Source organism: Pyxicephalus adspersus, chromosome 11, assembly GCF_032062135.1.
Source record: "Pyxicephalus adspersus chromosome 11, UCB_Pads_2.0, whole genome shotgun sequence".
In the NCBI taxonomy this organism is placed as follows: domain Eukaryota; kingdom Metazoa; phylum Chordata; class Amphibia; order Anura; family Pyxicephalidae; genus Pyxicephalus; species Pyxicephalus adspersus.
The window spans coordinates 28,378,860-28,399,810 of record NC_092868.1 but is presented as its reverse complement, the minus strand read 5'-3'; the positions used below and the strand labels follow the sequence as shown (position 1 = coordinate 28,399,810).

Genomic DNA, 20,951 nt, shown 5'->3' with positions numbered 1-20,951 from the left:
GAAAATTTCTTGCAGTAGAGGAAGTGTGTTAGGATAACAGAACACCTCTTCCCCTCCTAATCTTCATAACATGAGGAAGGGATGTTATTCAGGGCTGTTATCACTGCTCAGAGAGGTAACTAAGTATCCCTGTCTGGGGATTGTGCGATCCTGTGTGGCTCCCCACTCGAACATTTGCACTGCAGCACTGGTCCTTAAGGAGAACTATAATAACCAGGAGTACTCATTGCCCCCCTATTCATTCTCCATGGAGCTACCACTGGAAGAAGCTACATGGAGCGTCTCCCCACTAGCAGTGGCTCACTGGCATGAAGAAGTGGTGAACGCACCACAACCTCACTGCCAGCTTTATCATAGCCAAAAGGTTACAAGCTCCCTGGATTTCTGGCAGGGTTAGTATGTATATACGCTGAATATTTATAAAGAGAGAGAGCAAATTAGAGAAGCCCACTGTTAGGGTTTACATACACATGAATGTAAACTTAAAATTCATGGGTCTGTAGGCTGCTATTGCTGATCACTCATTCTAAAATGCTTTATGCCTGGCTTTATTTCAGTCGTGCATTTTTTAAATCAAAATTTATTGTGTTTATTGTATATACAATGTTTATCCACATCAGAGAAAATGTCTACCTAGCCTGGCACAGTGCAATATCCATTTAGTAATACTAAACAGCTTAAAATACACTTAGTTCAAGTGGAACTAACTTTCTTTTGGCATTGGTGAGTTTTGCCATAATTAGTATGCACAGCACACCGTACTTGCTGATTATGGCACACACTTATCTTGTTGTAGGCTGCTTGAAGTGATGACAGGTCCAGGATGATGCTACCCCTGCCTCTCGTGAAGCCGCCATCTTTACCCCGGCTCTTTTGGATCTGTGGTGATCCTCTTTAGCCATTGGATGGCCACATATTAGGTAACTTCTACACATGTGCAGGAATTACAATGTCCCTGGTATGGCATAGAGCCGGGCTCTTCACTGCATATGCTGTGCATTTTAAACAAAAAACTCACCAGGCGCAGGTTAAAAGTATTTTTTTTTTTTTTTGGTACAATAGACCTTGTCTCTTCTACCAAAAATCTCTACCTCCTGGTGACTTTTTAGTTTCTTTAAGTACAATAAACTTTTATCAGATGGGTTGGTACTGTGTGTATTATATTTAGATTTGTTGGTTTAATTTATCACACTTAATCATAGCATAAAATCTGAAATGTGTTTGTCAGGGAAGCCATGTGGCATGTTGAACCGTCCTCTGGGAATAAACCATGTTGTTGTAGAGTTTGCTGCTTTGTTAACCAGATGACTACCCTGGTCTTGGCAGGTGATGATCTTTTCCTATATGCATTGCTTTTATTTAACTTCAACACAGTCCAGGCATCTGAGAAGCTGCGAGCCATGTATTGTTTGTCAGAGTATTTATATATATATCCTGCTAAAACTGCTCATAAAGCTGCTGGCGTAATTGGATGGCTGCTGTCTGTGGAGCATATCTTGATCTGTATGGTGTGCTGAGGTCATTTAAAAAGTAAACCAATGTTACGACTAATCATAATGAAAGGAAGTCCCGTACATGTGCTCTGAATGTGCTCATTCATTGAGAAAAGCAGTAATGAAATGAGATGCAGAAGTCACAGTCATGAGTGACTACTTAATACTGGGCATTGCCCAATTCTGCATTAAAAAAAAACAGCAAACAAAATTCTCTCCCCAGTGTGGACTGGGTGGGCAAGGAGGGAAGAGCAAAAAGCATTTTGATTTATTTTTATTCTAAATATTGTATCATAAATTTCAGGAGCTTATAGGGTCCCGCTTCTTTAGGCCTTAGTACTGTTGAAAAATGTGTGTTCTGGACTGATAACACTATCAGGCCAACATTTAGGCATCACTCCTGGGAGAGCTACCTAAGGGTAATTATTCTCTCTACTTCATTGATACTACTTTAATAGATTCCATCGCCATACCTTTGTTCAAGTTTCTAAATGTCTATGTTTCATTAGAAGATTTTACTTCATCTCATCAGACACCAGAAATCTTTCCAAAGTCGGGAAATTTTCTTACACACTTGTCACTGTAAGTGCTGTTTCCATCAGAGTATTTCCCCTTTATTGTTGGTCTGGTGATTGCTGTAACATTTTGATTCTTACTTTAGCAGCGACAATACTAATCAGCACGTCTAGCAGCATTAAAAAATCAGTTTCTGTGCTTCACTAATCTATCCTAAACATTTAAACATGTCCAATACATAGACTTTGACAGCTCTGCATTTTTGCAATTAACTGGTATGTTGTGGTATCATAGTATATTATTATTATACAATATTTATATAGCGCCATCATATTACGCAGTGCTGTACAAGTCCATAGACATGTCACTAGCTGTCCCTCAAAGGCGCTCACATTCTAATGTCCCTACCATAGTCATATGTTTTAATACAGTCTAAGGTAATATTCGTGGGAGCTAATTGCATTATTTTGGAATGTGGGAGTAAACTGGAGTGTCCGGAGGAAACCCACACAAACTTGGGGAGAACCTGCAAACTCCATGCAGATAGTGTCCTGCCTGAGATTTTAACCTTGGACCTAAAGCTGCAAGCCAGCTAGCCAGAGTGCTAACCACTGAGCCACCATGCTGCCATGTAAATAAATAACTTCTACTTATACTGTGGGGTTGTCACTCGTCTCCTTGGACCAGGAATTTTCTCATCCTTGCAAGGACTCATTTACTCCACAAGCACTGGAATGCATTTTGCTCCGATGTAGCTATGTTTCCCAGTGGAAGATTTTCAATTTGCCCAGTTACACCAAGGTGCTGCAAAAATGATGCATAAAGAATTTGTGCCCTGGTATGCTCTGTAGTACATAATTTAAGTGGTTCTTCAATGCAGGAGGTCCATCTGCTTCCCTGTCAGCCATCTGCTGTTATTAAAAATTAAAGAGTAAATCAAATTAAAAAAAAAATTAAAAAAGACTTTTCAAATTTCCATTAAGGTGGAGTTGATGTTAGCACCCCAAATTCCAGATTTATGGTACATTTCAGCTACCTTTCCATTGGCTGGTGGTTATCAGGGTTTAACTACCAATGAAGACTTCCAAATCCTGGTTAGAAGAGTAGATGGGTATAATATAAATGCTGTATCATTGTGCTCCCTGGCTGAGTCCACATGAATAAATATCAGGGTTTTAAAGTGAAAATTTACACTCGTATTATTGTGCCTGTGTTTACAGTGGTGTGTAATATACGCAATCCTCATACCTGTACTGTAGTGTGGTTGTAAAACTCATTCTCTGACCATTCTTCTACCACAGCTAGATAAGGATTGCCATATCACACAGGTAATAAATACTATATGGGATGTGACACGCAGATCAATAGGTGCCTCTACATATCCATCCTTATCTTCTTAACTATGCTTTGCTTCTCCAAGATAGGGTTATTCAGTACTCAGCTGGCAGCTTCCTCTTCAAGGTCTGTCATCACTCTCCATTCTGGCGTGTATTCCTGCAAACCACACTAAGTTATAGAGAAAGTAATAATGAGCAAGATATGGTATGGTGGGGTTAGAGCAGGGGTCAGCAAACTCTGGCCTTTAGGCCAGATACAGCCTACAAAGTAGTTTGCTCCGGCCTAACGACCCCTCGCCGATCGGCAACCCGCGGCAAAGCTGGAACAAACTACCGTAGCCACCGGAGCCGCATGTGGCCTTTGAGCCTCCCAGTGGTGGCTCCCTTCCCTATTTACCGCGGCCGGTGTTAACACTTCCGCTGCCGGGGTAAATAGGGAACATTCCCTCTCCTCCGTATCCATTGCATTGAGGGTTTTCATTTCAGGGGGCGTTCCTGGTGGGGGCAGAGCCATTGGGGCGGAACTCGAGAGAGAGTCCGGCCTAGTGTGCTCCTGCCTACCCCTGAAATGGCCTAGTGGCCAAAAAAGTTTGCTGACCTCTGGGTTAGAGGAACCAAGAAGCCATTTGTTAGCCTATTGTGAAGACCAGCAAAGTCATATCCTATAGAAAGTTTATAAATAAATATATATATATATATATATATATATATATATATATATATATATATATTATATTGGCTATGCCAGGGGTCTATTTGCAGGATGGAAATCAACATTTTCATGTTGCGTGTCTAGTGTTAGGGCCTTGTGATGTTTCTGAGACCCATAACACACGTGGTTACAGATCATCAAGAAGGGTCTCCAGCTGGACAATACAGGAGATCTAATCGAGTTCAAAAGCCTATTGCCATTCTGGCAGAATATTTATTTACTGGATGTCACAGAGCAAAGCTTACATATTGTGCCTTGGAAATACTTTGATATGTCATTTATTCATGTAAATAAACACTTGTATATATACTGTACAGTAAAAACATAAAACATTAAGTTACAAACTTATAAACAAGAGGATACAAAAATATTATGGTTTCCTTTAAAACACCAGGTAAAAACCGTTAAGGACTAGTATCAGCAGAGTATACCCACTACAGGACTTTACACCCCTCAGTACAATCATTTGCATTGAGTCATTTTGTGTTTCACTAGAAAGTGTATGTGGGAAGTCACAAATTTTACATAAAGGGTTATATTTACCAAGAGGATCTTTGGGGGCAAAATGTTTATAGTTTTAGTTCCTCTTAAAGTTTAAACACCGGCATCTTCTAATTGAAACCTCTGAGGATTAAAATTTGTAAATGGGCATGGAAAGTGAAGTGCTAAAAAGAGAAGATAACTGACTTAGGGCTCATTCTAATCTATGTTCTGCATGAGTAAGTCTGTGTTCCCCTGTGCTTAGGCCATGCTGTATGCTGGTTATTGACTTTTGTGCTGGGTTAGGCAGCCTATTTATGTAAACGGTCCAAAAGTCAGACCTGCATTATTTTTGGCAGCACACCATAATACATTTTAATGCAAAGCAATATACTGGAGAATTGTGCACACTTTTCCATAAGTCCTCTTTCTTTTTTTAGTGCAATTTTTGTATGATGCAATGTCCTAAAATAAGAGTATCTTAAGTAATTGTGGAAGAAAAGCACAATGTTAGTGTGGATCTAAACTTTTTTGATTTTGGATAGATTAAGGAATTGTATAAAATCTGTCCTTTTTATTTCCTGTGCTTGTGATGCAAAGGGAAGTAAGAAGATCTCTCCAAAGTTGGCAGATAGTTGCTTTCCGGTTCTGTGACAAGAATAATGTTTTACACTTCCTATCTCCATCTGTCCTGTTTTTTTTTCTGACATATATACTGCTCGGATCAGCTGAATGCACCTAGTCATCTGGGTCAGAAATCTGCCCAGACAGCTAGTCCGTCACCCAGACCAGAATGCAACCCCTGATAAAATGGTAGCATGAGTTTATATTTTTAAAGTCTATTTGGCCTTGTATTATTTTTATTCATTTTACCTTAAAACCTTTCTTACTTTTTTTGGGGTCTTGTTAGGATATCTCCTTCAGTATCAGCAATGTGATTGGTGATACAGATAGCAGATAGCAGAATAGGCTTAGTACCGTTTTGGTGACCCTCTGTGGTGCTCTCTTGAGTCTTGTTTCTGTGAATTACAAAAATTAGTGTGCCTCATGTTTTTTAGTTTTGCTTACCTTGTGAAGGAAGACATATTCCCATAAATCTGCTGTCCAGGCTCCAATTCTAGGTGCTTCCAAGGGTTGATCCTGCACCACAAATGCACCCACACCATCTGGTCCTCTATTTTCCCCTTTACACTGATGTCCTTGCTGCCTTTCCTAAATTCCAACAGCAAATAGGAAGTTTACATCATTCAGCCAAAGACGGGGAAGAAGGTATACAAGTGTGAGAAATCAAGAGTGTCACATGGCTCTAGATGGGTAAAAGGGGCATTTACATTGAGTGCTTTTTTCTTGTGGCAGTAAGAAGGGTCGGGGGATGTTAGAATCCCAATTTCTGCTTTAAGATTGCACCTTTGGTGTTTGGTGAATTGTCTGATTAATTTCACTTGTTGCCTGGAATCCTTTTTTTTTTTTTTTTAACATTGAAGCCCTAAATAATATTTAAATTAACTCCTGTCATTACAGGAATGTAGTTTGCCAATTATCTTTCATTTGAGCGACACATTTACTTTCTTCCATTTACTGGCAATAATTGGTGTTAGAACCTAGCATTATATATATTTTACAGGCAGCATAGGTTGGCGTCATATAATTGCCATAAAGGCTGATGGCCTTGTGCCATGTATTTCAATACATGGCACAAGGAAAGGGTTGACTTGTTTCAGTTTAGCGGTTGACATGCTAAAAAAAGTGTTAAGGGATGGTTTGAGTGATTACTTATCTGCCTCATGATGTCAGATGAGACTGATCAGTGCTTTATTCAAGATTATGAATCCTAAATTCACTGAAATATTTCTTGGTAGATAATCTTCCAGGTCCATTTGTCTCAATGGCAGAATTTGATTCTTCACCAGGGAATGTTTCTGTGAATGTCAAATTCCCTTTGTGTCTTAGAATGGATGCGCACACTCACGCACTGTGTCCTATGACCAAAACAATAGTTTTCAGCTAGGCTTGATTTCAAACTTGCCTTGCTTTTCCCATATCTGTTACATGGTGATGGTGGTAGGGTGAGGTTAATAGTTAACTTTTTTGTGTTTTCAGTTTAGCATAGAATACCAAGGACAGATCAGCAAGTTCATTTTTTTACTTATGTACGTATAATGAAAAGGGCTAGTCTGTAGCATTACATTTCATAAGTATTTGCCCCTTGATGATGCCAGGGGCCACACTTAAAACTTACGTATCAAGAAAGTTGACCAAAACCTTTCCAACTTTTACACACTTGAGTGTTTCCAGTCACCAGACATTTTACATGGGTTACTTGCATGATTATGTGGACCAGAAAACCAGACTGACGTCAGAAATCTTGTACTGCATGCTCCTATTATTGAAGCAGGACAACCAGGAAATCAGAATTTTTAAAAAAGCTCACCCCTGTGTTCCTCCCATGACGAGCTTCCTTTTAAATAAATGGTATTAATAGCCTCTCAGTCTTGTTGGAAGCATTATGCCCATGTCACACATGCCATTTTATAGCAGCTACAAGATTGCTATTCTTAGCTTTTATTGTTGGCAGCACAAATGTAATGTAATTGCCCTCAATGAAATGTTTGTGTCAGTGATATCAGTTACCTGTCGCTTTGTCACTGAGCGTCTGAACTATGGCATGGCAGCATTTGGTACCGGCGGCAGAATGTTGTCCAATACAGCTGCTTATGACCATAACTCAGCAATGATTATATACTATAGGGACATATCCTATGGATGTATATTGTGGCCAGTTACAGGCACTGCTTTGAATATTCTTACAAAGTTCAAATATCTTGGAGGCCTTTGTTGTTAGGAACCCATCTGGGCCGTATAATCTTATGAAATGATCTACCAGAATCCGCTATCTGATTTAGCTGATCAGCATTCTGATCAGTTTTCTAGAATTGAGGTCACCAAGGAAGATAACAAAGTGGTAATGCTCTATGCTGTTTTTTGGGGGATTTTTTTGTTTCACTTCCTCTTGCATCTTGAATATGAAAGTGGAAAATATATTCATGATGAACAACTGCAGCACTCCGTGTGTTCTGCCTGGCCACCCACTCACAGTACAGCTAAAATTAGACATTGAAATATTTTCTAGTTGCTTGTGTTACAGACTATTGACAGGTTCACCGGTAGTATCAGCAATCTTGAATTAAAATGATTCAATGTTACTTAAGGAAACAAAAGTTTATTGATTTAGTGCTAAGGTATACTTATGTACTTACTGATTTGTTACAATAATTAGTATTTTGTCTGTTATTTATTCTGGGTGTTTAGTTATTGATCAGATATTTATATATTAATAAGCCTAGGTCTATAAAGAGGACATTTCTGTTCCCACAACAACTTCAGTAATCTCTGACTTATCCCACCCTGACCCCTATGATATCTAATTGGACAGAAAAACATCTTCTTGCATTTGGGGAGCAATAGAGAGCCTTGGGGTTGGGGGGAATTGGACAAATGTTGGTTTTGGATCCTGTGGTTGATGTTTTCATATGAATCAACTCTGAACATGCTGGCTTAAACAAAAAGGGCCTAGGGTGAGGGTTTATTTAATGAAAGACTGCTTAGTCAGACAGTCTAACACTGAGAACTTGCAGGAAAGAGCTTGTCCGGGTGCTACTGTTCCTTATTGCCCAGTCTGGGGACTGAACATAGATAGGTGACCAGGATAGAAAGTTGATATCATAAGTCAGATTTATTAAAGCTCCCCAAGGCTGAAGAGGATACACTTTCATTAGTGAACCTGGGTGATCCAGCAAACCTGTAATGGATCAATTCCAGGATTCAAAACATTTGCTAACAAAAATCTAGTGAATTTTAGAAAATCCATTCCAGGTTGGCTGGATTACTCAGCTTCACAGATGAAAGTGTATACTCTCCAGCCTTGGAGAACTTTAGTTATTCAGGGCCAATGTGAGCAGGGTGTCTTCATCACAGTACTGGACAGAATTCTAAATCTTTTAGCATGTAAATCAACTTGCATATATTTAGTAGTTTGGCTGATGTTCAGTTCTAAAGAATGATATCTTGACCCTAAAACCTAAAAAGGTAATAGGAAAAAAAAAAACAGGGGCCCAAAAAATAGATACACACGTCAACATGAAAAATACCTGCAATAAAAGCTTTATTATTAGATTTATATGGACATCAAAGGGTAGCTTTAAGTCATGTTTGACTTCTGCAGTCGTATTAGGCACTCAAAGTGGTCATCATTAGGACCTAGACACTTCTGATCTTAGCATATAGAGATAACTGCTATTGAAGTGTGCAAACAATTTTTTGCCCCTTTTTTAGATCTTGTATACCAATTTTGATTTTGTAGTCTTACTGGTACAGCGATGATTCCATGTGTTTACATAGACTATGTAGTCTAATCAATGTTCAGTAACAGAGTACAGGTTGAAATTTAAAAATCCGGCAACCTGCGGACCTAAGGTGTGCCGGATTTTCAAAAATTCTGGATTTTTGAAGGTTATACTTACCTCCACACACAGGCCAGCCTTCCTCTTGTAGTACCGGACATCTGGCACAGTTTCAGGGAGCAGGGACGTCTCATTGTGTATTTAGTGTAGCAAGCAAGACCTAACAGCTTTTTCTGGAGAACAGTGCCAAAACATAAATCAAAACATCAGTGGCCAGTGTACTCCAGTCCCCGTATTAAAAATGCTGTCTGAAATTCATGCTGGAAAACTAAAGGAACCGAATTATCGATTGGCAGATTTTCGATTGTCAACTCGAAAAGTTCTGACTCAACCTCCTTCTCTTTGGCTGCTTCTATGTCACATTGCAGTAAATAAACCAGGTGGATTTTTATAAAACATTGCAATGAAATTTTGGAAAAAAGTCGTCCAAATTACAATATAGGCAGAAAATATAACCATAGAAGTAAAAAATGGTTGAGAAAATAGTATTGTAAAAATCTGTCACAAAACATGTATGTGGCGTGCGGGTACCTACTCCCCTAATTTGTGCATTCATTTACTATTTGCAAACTAACTGGGACTTAGTTGATACTTTTTTTAAAAACAAAATAATTATCAGTGGTTCTACGGTAAAAATAAATGGTGTGTTTGTTGTTTTTGATACTGTGGAACTGTCCCCACAAAACTCAGTTTGCATTTTTTTAACTTAATTTGGTTAATTAGGGGCCCCACAAGATTTCCTTTTGTCACCCTAGGAACTCTCTTTTTGAAGGTTCCCATCCCCCTGTACAGTGGAAATAGCTTCAGAAATGTGATTTTGTGTTGTTCGCACAAGTTGTATGACTTGTTCCTAGTTGTGTGAGTGTCAATGTACTGAACTCTTTAATCTTGTTACTGCAGTCATAAACTAGGGCATTCAGTAAGCTACTTAGACTTGTACTTGGCTGTCTGACCGTCTTGCAAACCAAGGGCTTCATTTTAGAAATTATCACCCAAAGTATGAATAGGTTCTGTGTTTGGAAGATGCTGAGGCTCAAAAACTCAAAGCAAACTATACTAATAGAGGCCTACACATGTTTATTGAAACTAGACTAGTTGCATTGTAAAAATTGCTATAAACAGCATCCATGTTAATTTGGCCTCTGTATCTAAAGCAGTAGGACAGGGTAAAACCCCTAATGTTAAAATGTACTGCAGTCTGTGACCCTGTTTAGTTTTTATTGTGACCCTGCTGAGAATATTCAACTTTTTTGTTTGCCCTGGTGCCTTCTGTCATCAGTACTGAAATTATTGGGTAATGGACTATTTTTAAGTCCAAATAAAAGAAGAAAATATCCTATTCATATAAAAAATGGACTTACTGTAAGGCTTGAAACAGTACCAGTGTTCCCAGGACACCAGTCCCCCAATCTATAGCCGCAGTCTTCCCCTATGGCAGCCCCCACTCAGCCTTGGCAGACTGGTTGCCTCTCCCAGCACTCGGTTGCCCCCAGGGCTTGGTGCGCAAGAGATGGTGTCTGGAGATAGGCTGGCAGGAGCCTATAGGCAGGAGCCCACAGTACGGAGGACAAAATGTCAGGAAATCCAGAAACAAGCCGAGGTCAAAAACACAGGGGATCGGTCCACCAAGCGAAGTACAAAGGGAAAGGCAAAAACAGAGTCGGGGGTCACAAGCAGAGTTCCAACGGATAGTCGGGAACAGGCACAGGTCAGTAACAGAGAAATACTCAAAAATCACTCCAACACAGGTAAGCCCAGCAGACGCTATACCAGGCACATCTGACGAAGCAGAGAGGCTATTAAGCCGCAGCAGCCAATGATAGCATGGGATTGATTAGGAACCACCTTGCTAATCGGCTGTACATGGCTCCAAATCCCCTCAGCTGTGCGGCCTAGTGCAGAGGATGTCGAGGAGAAACCCCAGCTACAGGGATGCTGCAACCCTCAGGGCACTGATCCTGAAACCCAAGTGTTACCGTGAGCGCAGCCGCCAGAGGGAATAGGCTGCGCACGCCCTCCTGTGGTGGGGCATCGCCTGGCATCGTAAGCCCAGAGAGCGCCTCGTAACACTTACAGTGGGACTATCCCAGCACTGCAAGGGTTAAATGCTTGTGTTTTTGTCTAAAGCTGTGTATGCATGCCAGATAATTGTCATCTGGGATGTAAAATTCTGATCATGTTAGGTACAAATCTAGCATATGTACATCGCTCCTCGTGGTATAGCGAGTGGATGCATTGGGGCGTGCTCCCTGCTCATCCTTCTCTCTTCTTTCTCTAAAGAACTGAACATTGATGTGTGCAAAGCGCTTGTTTGGTTTACTGTCATTGGAATCGGACATGTTTTCAGTGACAGAATCTTGACGTCTCTATGCAGCTAAATGGGATGTATAAGGGACTTTCAGTGTCTGTGCATATTGAAGGCACGTGGTGCATGCAGCCGTCATTGTACATTGCCCCTAGCTAGGTTAGGGTAAGTGCTCGCAGCCAGGGCTTTTTACGGGTAATGAATGTGTAATACACAACATGCCTTCAGTGTGGGCAAACACCTATTTGCCCTATTGCCTCATTCAAGCCGGCTTCTCATCCGTGCAACTGATCCCCAGAAGTCTTGTATTGTAAGTAAAAATGCAGTGGTCCTGTCTACAGCCCAGAGCAATCAGATGGAGGAAGAATTTGTGGAGAATGTGGAGTAAGGTAAGTAAAGTGATTTTTAGACCCCACTCCGACCTAAACATTGAAGTGAAGAGGTGCCTGACTGGAAGTGAGTTCAGCTTTAAAATTGCCACACTGATGGTGACTTTCACTCCTTGGTCCTCCAAAATTTAAAAAAAAGTTTAGGACTCATATATTCTTTAAACTGTTCTTTTTGGACAACATTATTAAAGAAAAGTGGGCAGAACTGAGAAATGCAAAAAGTATTTCAGCAGCCGGTGCCCTGGCAGATTATGCATAAAAAACCTCCTTTGCACTACATTAAAAGGCCCAAAATAGAATTACATCATATATAATACTATAAAGAAGTACAATGGCCATAAAGTCGCTTTAAAAATGAAAAACTATAATGTATAATGTAAAGGCACACAGCAGGTACACATTACAGATGGATTCTTTAAGGAGGACATCCAGGTGACATGACCAATCACAGAGGTAAATGGATACCTTTTTCAGAGGCCCTACAAATACTGAACCTCATAATTGGCAATGCCTAGAGGAGGAGGACATTGTTCTACATGTTCCTTGTTTCTTAACAGTTCTGTTCTTGAGGCCCATTGTTGCTGACTTTACAGATGTTTCGTAGTTACACTTTGTCTATTCTGGCACTGACTGTGTGTACTGATTTTTGATGTGAATAATGTAAGAATAATATATTAATATGTGTTGTGTATGTACTGCAGCATGACACTAGGTATAGTGGGTGCATTAAAGGAAAGCTTTGCTAAGGGAACACACAACAGTTTACACTTTCACACTGATTTACAAAAAAATCCAAAACGGTTCCCCCTTTTGACATTCTCATTACCCCCCCCCCCCCCCCTTAATACATAAATGGGACATTGCTCCTACTTTACTGGTTGATCCTATTCAAGTCTCTAGACTGAGGAATCGTTAAGTGCCTGTCAGGTTTTACTTTAGTCCGTTCCTTGGGAAGATGTCCTTTTTTCGTTTTTCCTGGTGACCACAGCAACCTATATTATTGCAGGTGTGTTTAGATGACCACTTTGGCATGGCACATATGCCCTGTTGCTCCATAGGCTGTAATTGGTTTCGACCTACAGGTCAGTGGGAATAATGACTATGCCTATGGGGTTGCATGGTTTAATGGAACTCCAATCACTTACTTGCTAGGCCACCTACAACAACTTCTATGGAGGAAGTTTAGTTATCTTTTAAAAATTACAATTACTGCCCCAAAATTATTAGGTAATGTATGATTCAATAACATTTATATTGGACTTGGTTTTTTAACTTTATTATTTATTAGTGTTGAAGATGATTCTTCATTTGAAAACACTATAGTATATGTTGGAATCACAACAAAATGAAACACTTAAAGTGGAGATCCAGAGAACCAGAGAAGCGCCAAAAACAAGACACTATACACATGGGCTGGAAATGGGTAGTGTACGGCTGCCTGCTATTAGTTCTCTTTATTTTGTTGTCATGATTGCACCACCAACATTACCTGGCTGGCCCTCATAAATGGGAGATTTCTAGGCTGTCATCTGTTGAGTCACATCTTGAATAAATTAAGACATGGCAGGTGTGGTGCTTACAAGATGACATTTTTGTTTTAACTCTTTAATGGGACCTGGCATGTGAGGTTATATTTCTGTATGGTATGGACTTTGGTTTTATTAGCCCTGGGCGAAGGGGATTTTTTGTCATGGCGCTATTCATTTTAAGTATTTCAGTGGTTAGTTTTAAGGCAGGCTGACTGTTTTTAAAATAACATGCACATTGTTGTTTGCATTGGCATACCTTGTGTTAAGATCCTTCATTCATCTCAGTAGGCTGCCCAACACATCACAGCGCACTAACAAGTTGTGTATTCTGCACTTATGAAAGACAAATAATAGGTTCTTTTTGTAGGTTAAGGTGCAATTTTCTTCACTTTCTCTTTAGTCAGTTTGGTGTCATGTGGACTTTATCCTGTTAAGTAATATCTGCTGACATAAGTGCCAGTGAAGTAAGTATTGGTCTCCAAGAACTTATTTGAACTTTGAATGATCCACTATTGAAAGTATTCATGGCTTAATTAGCAACTTGTCTTTATTTTATGTTGTGCACAAAATTTATCAGTATTTCACCAAACTGGATCAGCCTAATAAACCAAGAATTTCAGATTTCAAAGTTCTGTGAAGTCAATACAAACGCTTATAGTATAACATCTGTAACATATACAATGGATGTATTATCATCATGTTTGTGTTTACTTTTTGCTGATTTTTTTTTTTGTAGAGATGTATAGAAATGGAAGATGGCATTGAACAGGAAAGAAAACTTTTTAAAGCCAATTTGCTAAACATGGAAGCGCAGACTAAAAACATGGAAACGAAAGCACGGAGCTGTGCTGACCAGAGTAAGTAATAACTCTACTCTAGCTCTTTGTTTTTTTTATATTTTAAAGCCACAGACAGTGTTAAACCCAGAAATAATTATTTAAGCCGGGTGGGAAGAAATTGTAGGTGTGTGGCAGCCCCTGTATTGTGACCCAACCTAGAAACAGCCAGGTGGTTACTGAAAAGTTGCTGGGTGGTGCACCCGGCTAAAAGGGACTGTTGAGAACACTGCACACACAAAAAAATTAAACACATGTGTAAGATACACAAATCATTGCAACTTTGTATTCACTGTAATTATACATTATTAATAATCCTAATTTAGCAGTGTAACGTACGGGTTAAAGAAAAGCAGCAAAAGGAGCTGATCAGTTGTGCTGTAGTGGAAGGATTAAGGCTGATTGGAGTCAACAGACTGCATGATTCTGAGTGACAGACTAACAGACTAAGGCTACGTACACACTTGCAATGGTTCTCATCCGATAATCAGCTCAGGGCTGATTTCAGACGAGAATCTGGTGTGTGTACAGAGCTCATCGTCCAAACGACCGTCGCCGACCGGACGATGGACGGAGAACGATCGTAATGGAAGTGAAGGGGGAGAGAGCGCAGCGGGTTGCTGCTCTGTCGTTCTCCCCTCTCCATGGAACAGAACAGTGCTGTATGTATAGCACTCGTTCTTGCATCGTGCAGTTGTTAGTCATTGGAAAGGATCTTTCATGATCGTGAAGGATCCTTTCCAACGACAATTATTGCATGTGTGTATGTAGCATAACTCATCAGTCTGCTGTGTCTCCTTTCACTGTCCAGTCACAGGCCAAGTGAAAGGACAAGACCTCTGAGTGTTAAAAATAATTATGGTGCCCTTTTAAACGAGGCAGAGCTTTACGACTGTATTGACACAAACACAAATCTTTTGGCAGATAAAGCCATTCCTATATAAGTATTTAATCTGCACGTTTAGCTGTTTCCTGGGATTCATTATTAAGCAATAGTTTTCTATTTGTTTGGATAGAATATATAGGAACCTATAGGAATGTGTAGCCACTTGTGTGTTATTCAATGCTTTTGTTTGTCTCTTTCAGTTCTTAGTTTGGAGGAGCAGAAGACTCAACTGAATAAGGAACTGACTTCACTTACCCAAGTACATTCTAAGGTAAACAATATGAACTGTTACCTGTTCATCATATACATTTACTGTGTTCTTAGAGTTCAGAGCTCAGTAGCATGTGTAATCTATGTTCATGGTACTTAACTTAATATTCCATGCTAACTTGCAAAGACCATCAGTCTATGTAGAAAATTAATTATTTTCTTCAAGGACTAATATATGGATTTTAGGGAAGTTGAAACAGGAGCATCTGAGATTGGATCTCGGAGGAGGTTTGCATCTGAAATTGGGTACTTGTTCTCCCCAGAAATACATTTTATACGATCTTTGCTGCAAAGGCATAAACCACATTTAAACAAAGTGTGAAAGTAGGGATCACAGTCATGTGTTTTCAAATACAGTACATCTTTTTATTCTGGTACAGTTTGGAGATGGGAGAATTGTATGATGATCATACTGTACAGTTGCACCTTTAACTACACTGCATGTCCTCCTAGAGAAGATGGACAATGGCTGGAGGAACCCAGGACATATATAAGACTAAAAGGTGCTTCAGAGGCTATACTATATTTTCTTACAGATACTGAAGAGTTACAAAGAATTAAGGTACCAAAGATCCCTTTCATCAGAAGCTGTTCGACTTTCTGGTCGGAATACTCCTTTACAGGGCATGTGAGTAGCCTTATAATATGTTTTGTGTCTTGTACTATATTTTAATAATTATTTTGTTTAAAATGTAGGATACCTTTAATATCAATGTGAACAGTTATTTGAAGAGTTTAAATATTTCTTACCAGCCTGGAATCGGTTGATCTAATATAATTGAAGGGTCTCCACTACTTACCACCTTATTGTGAGCAACACAGGGACCTGTGGTGATGGAAAGGGGGTTGTTGCAGGCACTCTAGATGGTAATACCAAAGCCATTGGGACGTGTAAGCTCATGATGCTAGAAATTATTGGGCCATGTCCCATTACAATACAGAATTTGTGGTTGAACGGTCCACTATATATATGCCTGCCGCTGGGTATGGCTTTTGTGGATGGTCCTGTTCTACATTTAAAACTCAGTGTGACTGTGAATGTGTAGTAACAACAAAATGTTATTACCTATCTGCTGCTACTTTATGTGAGGCAAATGTTGTCATTTTAGATTATCGTGAAACTCTATAATAACCCCAACCAATGCTAATCTTCTCCTTTAACAAAGGCCATTGGAAAAGTGCATAAAAGCAGCAGTGTCAGTTTTTGGATAAATGGCCTTTTGTAGGTGTTACAAACTGTTGGTTGTTAATTGTTACCAGCCACACTGATAGCATGACTGAGCAGGTCTGTAATTGTTGTGTTTTAACTTTTTGAATGAATAGGGACTTCAACAGAACAACTGTGTGTAGAATATATCTTTAATAAGTAGTTATTATCATCCCTATCCCCCTCACTGTTCATGAGAAGCGTTGTCTCTCTGTGTTTAGTCAGGATAATGAGACGACATTGTCATTAATATACACCAGGGTCATCTGACACAGAATCTTCTATTTAAGTACCTTTCATGTGGCTGCCTAATCATAGGTTTGGAGCAAAAACATCTGCTGGGCAGGAGACAAACTGGCGAACAAAGAAGTTAATGTATAAAGTTTTGTGTTTAGGTATAGACTAAAAGATGGTCATAGAAAATAATAATAAAAAAAAAGCAAAATAATAGTAAATGAATAAAATCTCTAAATAAATAAATCTTCTTGACTAAAACTTCTTCTGATTCATTTGTAATTTCACCCTAATGCAGTGGTTCATCCTTCTACCTTGCACGTCCTTACAGGGAGTATAAGGTGGTAGAAGGAACCATTGTGAGCGGCAGGAGTTGCAGGTATTCGACGAGTTTAGTACTTGTGATATTTTAAGATGTGAACCCACTAAAAGGCAATTGCAGAGCCAAAATAGTTTGATCTTTGAAGGTGTTGTGTTTCACACTTAGAAGTTATGGAGATCTCTAAGCAGCTGAGTGAAAATATAAAATAGTAATAAACTGATTTTTATTATAAAACCTATAGGCACATTTCATACATCCCAGGGCATTGCCACTGCGAAAGCAAATTGTAAGCCATGTAGCTGTGCTGCAACTCACAATGTTATTCTGAAATGCTCCGCATCTGCACAGTGAATATTTGTTCCCAGCAGGTTTAATAACTTATAACTAGTACTTGACTCACCCAGTTTCCTTAATAATTTCTTACTAGGTGTCTATGTTTCTACCCATTATTCCATGATTTATTATGCAAACAAAATTTGCTTAATTTCTGTTTTATCTTTTCAATGAATAAAATAGCTTTCTCTTCAGAGTGCTAAATTTAATTTGTCCTGTATTTGTACATATTTTTTCTTAATATATAATTTAAAGAAATGTTTTTTTTTTTGAGTTAAGGTGAGTTTTGCTCTGGGATTTGAGTCACATATCATGTTTTTTATTTTAGAGAAAAGAAAGTCATGCTGCTAGATTTCCAAGAAGCGCCATCATCTCTAGAGAGTATTTCAGACAGTGGAGGCCTAGAAATCCCTAACAATGAAAAGGTGTTTATTTTATTCTGAATTATTATTGTGTTTATGATTTGCCAAATAATTTCTTCTCTTGAATTGGGATAGGGGTGTGGTTTGGTTGGCACACTGAAAAAGCAATCATATGATGACCACTTACATGAACAGAAGTGACTATCATTTAAATAAATTATATATTTTTGCATATTAAGTTTATTTTGCAATTAGAGTAAATGTCTCACCAGGCAAATCATTTTTTTCACATGAACTAAAGTAGAACTAAACGCTGCCTGTATGTTCCGTTGTGGGTGCCAATATCTTCTTTCTTCTTTGGGATGACAAAATTCCTGCATTCATTCAGTCCTAGTAGCCACAGGAGATTTTGACATATAAAAAGAGTGATCAGGCAGGTAAGTATGTTTTGTTATAGAAGGGACAACGCCTATCTAATGTGGTTTGTCGGGTCTTAATTGGCTGCTGTATGGACACTTCTAATCTACATTTTTATTAAAGTTTTCTAATTTATAAATTTACAAACTACTTCTTAAGTTTCAAGTTTCTGAGAATCACAAACTTTCCTGGTAGATTCCACCAGCCTTCAGGATAATGGGTGTATTACCATGGCCAATTACAAATGGCTTCCACACCTCATCCAGTAGATGACCAGTATGCCATTGGGACACTCCTAATAAATGGGATACATAGGTTTTTCAATGACTGAATGATGATCTGTTGTCTTTGATGAATCACATTTTAATCTTTTGCTTCCTGTTAGTCATCTGCTTCTTTTGCAGGTAATGTCATGTATACTAAATGTTGTATCTGACAAACTATTTTTTAAAAGGTATTTTACATAATAAAACTAATTTATTGTATCAAGGAATATAACCATTTATTTAATTTATCCTCAGTCAGACGATCAGTAAATATGTATGTTTGGGACTCTTTTGCCTCCTTAGTTTATTTAAAGAAGAAAGAAGCCGAAGAGAGTGTACTAGGTCAGATCTAGATAGTGGTAATTTGCCTGCATTATAGCAGTGTGTGGAATCCTGTGGGCTAAATCAACCCCTGAATACCAATAAGTCTTGGGTACTCCAATCTCCCTTCTATAAATCTTGTTTACGTTGCTGTCCTCCTGAAAGTTTTAGAATCTCTGTATCTTTTTTTCTGTTTTCTAGTATCTCCTATTACTCTGCATAATTATCAATGCAAGGGTTCTGACTCAGGAACACAAAGATATAAAAATCGTCGGGGTGATTAAGTTTATCATTTAACAAAAAGTTACATGTTCGTGTTGGACAGTTTGCTATATTTGAACAATATAGCTCTCTATATTTCCATGTCTGTGCTTTACCCAAGTAAACTGACCTTTACAGGTTTAATTATAACATAGCTGACACACTGTAATATGAATATTTATCTTGGTCACATATTCATCATATCCTATTGGATTTTGCTGAAATTGACTTCTACTTTTTAGATTTAAAGGTATTTTTCCTGATTAGCTTTGTGAATTAAGCCTGTTGACTTTGGTAACACGAAGAAGGAAGCTAATTGGTAATTCTGGATTATAGTCATTTATTCATTATCATTGCTCTTTGCTCTTCATGCAGTGTCACCTATAGAGGGGAATAAAAGTGCAGGAGTGGAATATTAATGATTTATGATCTAAGAGACAATTAAAACAGGATGTGTTAATTAAATTTAAAATGTAGCAGTGGTAGGGAAGAGCCAGCTATAAAGCCGCTTCCATACTAATATACCTCTATCATGGTTGGAAATGACAGCCAGTAGCAATATTGCTAATAAGCTTCTCTCTAAGTCATTGAGAGAAACGGCTGTTGGTGCAGAAACAAAACATCAAAGTTTCAGCTATGAAGCCAGCTGGTGGTTGGCTTCATTAATGATTCATTAAAAAAGCATGTTTAAAGGTACATTATAAAATTAGGAATATTTTTCAGTTATACTCCGAGGACAAAACCTACCCGTGGAATAGTTAATAGCATTTATTTTATTAGCTCAGTAAATCTTTACTGTTTAAGATTTCCCTATTTCTGAATAAACCATTATTCCAAAACGGTGGGAAAGCAAGCCAAGTGTACTGCCTTTTCTAGTGCACAATATGGAATCACACAACATATTCTGTTGCATTTATCAAAAACAAATATTTAATTATTATGAACTTCAAATGAATATACAAAGTCAAGAGATTCTGATATTGACACAGTGTTCAGTTATCAAGAAAGACATTATTTATTTGCCTGTATTTATTCATTTATTTGACCGTACACACAATTGATAGCGAACGATAGTCACCCAATCAGATCAGCCAGGACGGTCGTTCATTTCTAGCGACATTCCTTGTTCATTGGCGTTGTTGTGCACTTTTTTGTTAGCGATTATCGACAATTATTGCACGTGTGTACTTAGCCTAAGCTCCTAAGCTCTGTACAAATAACATTACAACAACACATCCCAAGAATTTTTTTTTTTTCTACTTCATTTAGGTTCTGCCTGAAGACACTAAAGCTACAAACATGGAGACTGGTTCTCCAACATGCACAGAAATTTTGTCTAAAATGCCAGAAAGTAATGATTTTTCACTGAAAGATGAGCTGCAACCACAAGATGGATCTGGAGACAAGGACCCAGGTAAAAAAGTAATATGTTGGTTCAACATTATGGAGGTGCCTTTTAAAAATACTTTTTAATAGTATTACACATTTCCCATGTTGCTTTCTGGAATGCAGACTCCAGCCCTCTACTAATTAGTTTGCAACCCAGATTTCTTGCTTTGCTGGTTATCAGATATTTGTCAGCTTTTTTATTTTCTCTCCACAGAGGTTAAACTAAAATGTGTTCATGTAAATTAATAAAAGTCTTTAGTGGTTATAAGCAAGTTAAAGCTTCAAAATATGGAATATGAAGCTGCTCAGAGATTGTAGCCCCATATGATAACACATCAGATATAGCTGGACTAGAAGGTAGGATTATGAACTCTGGTATATAAATATGTCAAATTAGGATATTTTTACTATTTACAAATCTCTTTTAAACTATGATATTTGTAGGGGTTCCTACCTTAAAAAAAAAAAAAAACAATCATTACCGTATTTTTTGGACCATTAGACGCTCCGGACTATAAGACGCACCAGGTTTTCCGCACGGGAAAACAAGAAAAAAAAAATTCATTTGATTTCCCCTGAGATCCAGCGTGCGGCACATGTGCCCGCCCATGAAGGCGGCGCCGATC

The 20,951-nt window shown here is 38.6% G+C and overlaps 1 protein-coding gene across 2 annotated transcripts in view; it reads left to right on the top strand.

Moving 5' to 3' along the window:
• Window positions 1-20,951, top strand: part of LOC140340326 (C-Jun-amino-terminal kinase-interacting protein 4-like) — a 58,590-nt gene that overhangs the window by 2,284 nt on the left and 35,355 nt on the right. For both annotated transcript variants that reach the window (XM_072425430.1, XM_072425431.1), the window contains exons 3-7: window positions 13,958-14,078; window positions 15,144-15,214; window positions 15,750-15,841; window positions 17,638-17,734; window positions 20,206-20,350. In XM_072425430.1, coding sequence (XP_072281531.1) covers window positions 13,958-14,078; window positions 15,144-15,214; window positions 15,750-15,841; window positions 17,638-17,734; window positions 20,206-20,350 — 526 coding nt within the window. The remainder of the gene's footprint in view (window positions 1-13,957; window positions 14,079-15,143; window positions 15,215-15,749; window positions 15,842-17,637; window positions 17,735-20,205; window positions 20,351-20,951) is intronic.